A 7,267-nucleotide genomic window follows, 5' to 3' on the forward strand; every position below is an offset into this window, starting at 1 on the left:
CTGGTGGAAAGGGGACCCCATGTATGGGGTGGCAGGCACAAGGTCACCCTCGAACCTCCGTGCCCTTTTCTGTCTCTCCCAGGCTCCCCATACTATTACAGCGCCGCGGCCCGAGGAGCCGCCCCGCCTGCAGCCGCCACTGCCTACGATCGTCACTGACCCTCGGAGCCAGGCGGGCGCCAAGCACTTGCAACACATATCACTGAGGGCGATAGCCTCTCAGCCCCTCCGAAGACAGCCAGAGGGGCCCAATGAGACCATCCCCCAGCAATCCTCTCTCGCCTGAAACTCCCTCCCAACCTTTTCCTGCCAGGGAACTGGGGTTCTATGGTAAGGCTGTTGGACTTCTAGACACACACATTTCTAAGTCAATCAGTGTGCTTCTCCCAACAGCAACTGGGTGTCTGCAAAGCCACAGACTACTCTGCAGACAACTGTAGCCCCAGCCTAGCCTGCCGGTCCCCAGCTGTCTGACCATCCACCTGTCTTCTTGCCCCAGGCCTGGGAAGGAGAGCTTGTTTTTGTCACTTCAACAACACCCGTGTAAATACCTTCTTGCTTTTGGTGGGTGTGAGGGTCCAACTGAGCAGACTGCCCACCCATTATGCATCCAGTATTCCCAATGTGTCACAGGACATCTTAGACCTGTGTGCAGAGCATCCCCTCTGTCTTGGCTGCCCCCCCCCCACAGGTGGGCTTGCAGTTGTCCTCGAGACTAAGGATGCCCACCTCAGGTCCCAGCCTCCTGCTCATTGCTACTTCTTTAACATCTGGACTAGGAGTCTCATTGGGCTGGTTATGCTTCAAGCTTGCCCCCTGAGACCCCTCCTCAGGAGAAACACACTGGAGAGATGCCCTGGCTTCCTGACTCCATTTTCCTGGGCCCAGTGCAGGGTGCAAAGCTCTTTTCCATATCAAAGGACTCAAAGAGAACAAAGGACTGTCTGGGAGATTGCTCAGCTATGATTCTAAAGATGCTGTCGAAGGTGCTGACTGCATTGTGGACTTTGAAATGCTGGGGCTGGACAGGACCCAGAAGACCATAGCCCAAGGCAGGGACTCCCAAGCCCCTGGAACCACTGAACTGCACTGGGATGTGTTTTCTGAGGCGTGCCCAGGCTCATATCACACTGGACACCCACCATGGACATTTCTCCCACCCTCCAGGATGCCAGAAAGTGGATTCTGGGCAAGCCTGTTCCTGCCACGTAGACAATAATTAACAAAAAGGACATTCTTGCACTGAGGACCACAAACACCTAGAGCAGTCAGCCAGAACTTTCTGATCAGCCCCTCCCTATCCTCGTGGAGCCTAGTATGCAGCTGGAAATAAGAGGTGCTGGGATGGGAGCAGATGCCTAACTTTGCACAGTGGGTATATACCTATTGATGCAAGGGGTTGTAGTGGCCAGGGCCATGGCCAAGGGCCCCAGGAGCCTGGAGGGGGGCTTGGAGAACTCACTGGAGGCTGGAGTGGTCAGAACAAACCACCTGGGAGGATGCGGGGGACAGAGGAAGGTCTTCTGGGAGAGGAACAAGATGAGCAGTGAGGAACTGGCGTGTGAACTGGGAGTGGTTCTGAAATAGGGGTGCCAGGGGCCACCATCTCTTCGCCTGGGGCCTCAGTTCCTTCAGTAGTCTCTCTTTTGCCCACTCAGAACAGCAAGGTGGAGGCCCTGTCCCAACCTGGACTGAATTACACTGATGACCATGGACTTTGCCATTTCATGTGACAGACGTTTGCATCCCCGATGTTTGCATGTCACCAAGTTGGCAAAGAGCTAGAGCAGAGCAGGGCCTGGACTTGAGGTTATTGGGCCTGAGAGGTCTTGTCCTGGCCACACTGCTTCCTTGCCGTGGGACCTCAGACAAGACCTTCATGTCTCTGAGCCTCGGTTGCCTTGGTATAGCAGGGTCACCTGCAAGGTCATCCTCCAGCTCTCTCCTTGCCTTCCTTTTTCCCAGGATGGGGAACAGACTCGTAACTGGGTCATCTGGGGGCAGGTCTTCTACTTCTGAGCAAGCCTATGGGATGGGTATCTATTTGGACCAAATGGGAAATAAGAACACCCAGAGGGATGGAAATAAGCCTTGAGGACAATCTAGTCCAGCTCGCCTCGGGGGAAACTGAGGCCCAGCTTGGGGAAGCCTGGGACAACACAGGGAAATAGAACAGACCTCCTCTGGCCACCACCAAGTGTTTTCTCCCCAACATCCTACAAGGTGGTGGGAGAGAAGAGGAAATGGGCTCAACCTGGTGGAGTCCCCAGGCATTGACTGGCAGAGGCGGGCTGGGATTCAGCCTCCCAACCCCTGGCACAAGGTGATCCTTCCATCCCCGGGGGGGGAAAGTTGACAGCGAGGGCAGTGAGAGATCGTTCTGGGCCCACTGCCACAGATGGAGTGTCCCGGGCTGTTAGAACTGACAAGGAAGCCCAGCCATCCAAGGCAGAAGTGGGGCCAGGGAGCTCACTGCAGGCACACCCACCACCTTGGAACTTGCTGGGCAAAGAAGGGAGGCAGCTGGGGGCAGAGCCCACCTCCAGGAACAGGATGAACCAGCTCCAGCCTCCACCTGCCAGGCAAGGTAGGAGAAGGTACGGGAGCTGGCCTCTCCTTTCCTCCTTCCCTCCCTCCTTCCCTGCTGCAGGAAGTGGTGGGCTCAGAGGTTTGCAGATGAGGCCTTTGGCCTCTTACACCCACACCTTTGGTCCTTGTCCCTCCTCGTGGTCTCAGGCTATTGGGAAGTCAGCTTTCCCTGAACCAACTGCCTAAAGCACACACTGTCCTTCCTCATCAAAGCCCAGCTGGCCCCATTCTGTTCCTTCTCTTGCTGTGATGAGCTCCCTCCATGCCTTTCCTCTCTCTCCTGAGGCTCTGCTCGTGTTCAGATTGCATCTGTATTTATTAGACAACCCCTTGATTCCTGGGCTGCCAGGCAGAAGCACAAGAGCACACGGATGTACACATATGTTCTCACACAAGTACCTGCTCTCCCCAGCTCAGAGTCTGCGCACTGCTGGTGGAACTGCCTGTGAGCCTGGAGAGAGAGGTTCCAAAGGACACAAGCTGCTGAGTGAATGCCAGAGAATTCTGAACGGACAACACAAGGCCAGGGCTTTCACCAGCATTGTGGCTGGAGGCCTAGGGTACTCCTCCACAGGCCTTCAGCCCTATGTTCTGGCTCTGACTTTTGGAAAGGACCTTGTGGATTTTATGAAAAAGTTTCATACCATTAGTCTAGTTCCAGCCCTGAAAAATCTGATGACATATCAAATCCAACCTCCCTTTCTCAAGGCGCCTTAGTTAGGGTTAGCCCTTTTATAACTCACATTTGTATGGTGCTTTGCAATCCTTGACCATTCCCTGGGGCAAAGATCACAATGCCCATTTTACAGATGGGAAAACTGAGATTTGGGGCTTGCATGGCAAGACAGAGGTGAGCTGAATTCTCAGATCTCTGGGCCCCATTCTCTCTCCACAGAATTGTGCTCTTGTCATGGGAGCATATGGCTTAGACATACCCTTCAGTCCCCTAGAAACCCCCTAGACCCACGAGGAAACAACGAACAGGGACCCAGAGGCTGGCCTGACCAAATGGCCTGAGGCTTGGTGGCTTTGCTGGTCTGCCTTGATTCCCATTAACACCAAACCTGCAAAGTCTTTGCTCAGATTCATTCACATCAGTGCTTCTGAGGTTTCATTCATGCTTCTTCCCTGCTGGGTCCTGAGACTCCGAGGGGATCAGCACCCGTCCAAGACTACACCCGCAGCCTTGGCGGGGCCTGGGTGTGAGCCTGCCTCTGACTCCGAGGGTCTAAGGTCCTGGGGTTTATGAGATGTCTCCTCACTGTGGCTCAGACTCCAGACCTGTCTGTGGCAACATGTAGGCATCCCCCAGCCGGGGCCCTGTGGGCGGCCACAGGCCTGGGAAACGCAGATCACAATCTCCAGGGCCCTGAACTGCTGCTTCCTGGGCCAGGCAGGTGACCTTGCCACTCAAGCAGGGTGTGAGGTGGCATGGGGGTGTGGGACCCCAGACAACCAGAGGGCTGGCCCCATCCAGTGGCACTGAAATGTGAAAGCTTTTTAAATGCCCTTCCAGCCAAAAGAATATGTTTGTGGGCCACATTTGACCCACTGGCTCCTAGCTCATGACCCCCAATTTTTGGCCAGTGCTCCCTTTCTTCACCTCCTTACCCTTCATTGAAGATGGGAACCCAGAGAGATGGGAGATGAGCTTCGACTTGTTAGGCCAGTCACTGGGTAAGGCATCCCCAGTCCTTACCCCTTCCCTCCTCGCCCTGGGCTCTTGGACCGTTTGGGCTTTGACGGTGGGTGGGATAGAACAGTTGGGGGTGCTGGAGGTAGAGGGACTGCTGGCTCTGAGAGTCCAGTGCCACTGGGGTTTTTTCATGTGTGCGGGGGAAGTGCCCCAGATGTGGCCACGGGGCACTGAGGGGTGAAATCCCTTTATGAGAAGTCAGAGCCCAGAGCAACTGCCCTGCCTTTGGCAGCCTCTGGCACCAGCTTCCCCCCCTCCCCTTTCTGGATGACATTTCAGCTAGACTTTAGCTCCAAGCCATGGGGAGCAAATCTTAAAATCAAACCAAGCACTCCTGACAAATACCTAGAAACAAGATATGTCTGAGACGCAGCTGCCCTGAGGGTAGAGGAAAATCCAAGTCCCTGCATAGGCCAGGCCCAGGCTGGAGCGGGTGCACCCCCACAGCACTCTGGGCTAGACCAGTTACTGGGTGACCCCGCTGCTAAAGAAGCTGGCTTTGCGGCCATGGCCCTGTCACCCACCTAGGAGCCTGCCTCTGATGGCTTCCAGGCAAGCACATCGATGCTCCTGGAGAATTCATTCCTTTAGTTCTTCTGGCCTCAGAGAGGTCCAAGGCAAGTGCATTTCTTAAAAGGTAACAAAAACATTATCAGAAAGTTGGACAGTCAGGCCATGACTCCTAGCCTGCAGTCTGCCCCACCTCCCAGCAGCCCCTTCAGGCCCTTGTCCCCTGATGACCCCTTACCTCAGGATTCCCTCTTGCATATTCATGGTGGAGTCACAGAGCCGCAGTGTTGATCCGCACTTCCCCACTGTCAGCTCGCGGCTGCGCTCCGGAGTGGCGGCCAGGTCCCGAGGGGCTGCCGCAGAGGACTGGAAGCAAGTCCCTGGCCTGCCTGCTCTCTTGAGGAAGGGTCTGCAGCTTCTCAGACATGGGCTGCTTACCAGGAGCAGCCAGCCACCAGACTCTCTTTCCTTTGCTGTGATTTCTCGACACGGGGATCCCGTTCCTGGGCCACCCCCCATCCCAGGATCAAAGGAGACCTCAGGATCATGTCCCTGCCAGTCCAGAGTTTGAGTCCATGTGTTCCCAGGGGTCCCCTTTAGCCCATGTCTGAGTTGGGGGTAAATGTAACCACCATGCAGTAAGTCTAGATATTCTCCTTCCCACATCTTAGACCCCTAAGCGGCAGGAGAAAATGCAGCTATTTATTGAGGAAACCGTAATGAATTCTAAAAGGGAGTTGGTCTCAGGTAGTGTATTTGGCCTGTGGGCAGGACAAGGGGGGGCAGGAATCCCACCTTTCAGCTTTAGACAGCGCTGAGCACGGCTGGGGAAGGAAGCATGCGAACCAGCAGGGGGTGGGGCAGATCGGGAGTCAGGGGCCCCCTTGCCCGACTCTAAGGCCTGGCTGGAGGAGGTCAAGCTGCGCCTCACCCACCCCAACCACAGGCCCACCCAATCCTGCAACTATGGCCACTGGGCCACCCTCATCCCTAAAATCACCACGCATAAGGCCACGTCCCTCATCTTCCCTAAAAGCACCATTAAGAACAAGTGATTTGGGATGATGGATTTTTGATTTACAATCGGTGCATTTCCCTTGGAGTGGAACAGAAAGGAAACGACTTAATGGCTCCCTTATTTTCAAGCATGAATACATTTTAATGAAACTATTTTATTGTATTTGAGGAAATGGAGAGTTGAACATTCCAACCAATCAATAGCCAATTAATTGCTATAAAGCTAAAAATAAATAAGTCCTGAGTCTTTTGGAAATGCCCCACAAAACTCAGAGCCTCTGAATCAGGCCTTCCCCTCCATATGTGTGCATGTGAGTGTGTACATGCACACACATGCACACCCCTGCATCTCAGACGTACTTGAAACTCAGACATAGTGCTGAGTCTCCTCATGCCGATTCTTGCCTGCTCTCCTCACCTTTGGTCAGAGATGGTGAGCAGACCTGGCAGCAGTCCATCCTGGGGCTCAGGAAGAGGCAGGCCCATCCCTTGGCCCCACGCCACCAGCTCAGTGTGGGATAGAGTGGGCAGTGGGGGCCCCCTGGTTGCCCCCCACTGCTGGGCTTCCAAGTCTGGGCCGAGGGTGGAAATCTGATTTGGGTTTTGCCCTGACTCTTGCTGGCAGATGCTGCCCTGGTTCTTCACCCTCTAGTGGCCTTTGGACATTGAGTATTTATAGAAATAAATGCAGATTACATTGCAAGTGGAACTCTTTAGCTTCTCATTCTTTGAGACAGTTGACTTTGTCTTAGGGAATGACCTTCCAGCATCAAAGAAATACATATCTACTGTATCCACCAAAGTTTGTGATGCCTGCATAAACACTTACTTGTAAAAAAAAAAAAAAACTACAAAAAAAAAAACCCCGACAAAAAAAAAAAAAAACCACAATTGAATTGCCTTTGAAAGTGGGAGATGATCTGTCTCCAACAGATTGAAAACAAATGCTTCTTAAAAACGTGTATGTTTTGTATTTTTTTTTCTAGTAGAAAATAACTGACTTGAAATATTGGTGGTTTTTTTTTCTTAGTGATGTGTGTTGCTTTTGTGTGTAATAATATTTGAATGTAATTACAGCAGTGCCAATTTGCCAAAGATGTCCGACATATTTTTCTTTTGTTGGGAGGAGGGCAGGGGCTGGGGGTGGGACTTGGGAGAAAACAGGGGTGGGATTTTGGTTTAATTTTTTACTTTCTTTTCTCGTCAAACCTGAAATTCGTGGTTTTATTCTAAGTTAAATGGTTGATTGCAACACTTTTATTTTAGATTAGTTGGAGAAACTTGCAATAAGATTGGCGTAGTTTTAATATCTGTGTGTCTTTTCATGAGTGACTGTTACTTGTGAAGAATTGATTTTATGTAACCTTTATGTGAGATAATTATTTGTAAATATTTGCCATAATTTTATTGGTTCCTAAAATAAAAGTAATTTTTTAAGTTCAGAAAAAGAATTTG

At 52.2% G+C, this 7,267-nt stretch overlaps 1 protein-coding gene across 6 annotated transcripts in view; it reads left to right on the forward strand.

Annotated features, from left to right (window-relative positions):
- The window catches only part of PAX5 (paired box 5), a 190,425-nt gene extending 183,728 nt beyond the window's left edge, over nucleotides 1-6,697 (forward strand). For 4 of the 6 annotated variants that reach the window (XM_027616737.2, XM_027616738.2, XM_027616739.2 and 1 more), the window contains one exon: nucleotides 83-3,134. In XM_027616737.2, coding sequence (XP_027472538.1) covers nucleotides 83-159 — 77 coding nt within the window. In that variant the 3' untranslated portion in view covers nucleotides 160-3,134. Of the gene's footprint in view, nucleotides 1-82 lie in introns of all 6 variants that reach the window. The other 2 variants (XM_027616734.2, XM_027616736.2) reach the window with 1 other exon arrangement.
- Nucleotides 6,698-7,267: the final 570 nt, after the last annotated feature.

This window comes from Zalophus californianus, chromosome 13 (assembly GCF_009762305.2).
Source record: "Zalophus californianus isolate mZalCal1 chromosome 13, mZalCal1.pri.v2, whole genome shotgun sequence".
In the NCBI taxonomy this organism is placed as follows: domain Eukaryota; kingdom Metazoa; phylum Chordata; class Mammalia; order Carnivora; family Otariidae; genus Zalophus; species Zalophus californianus.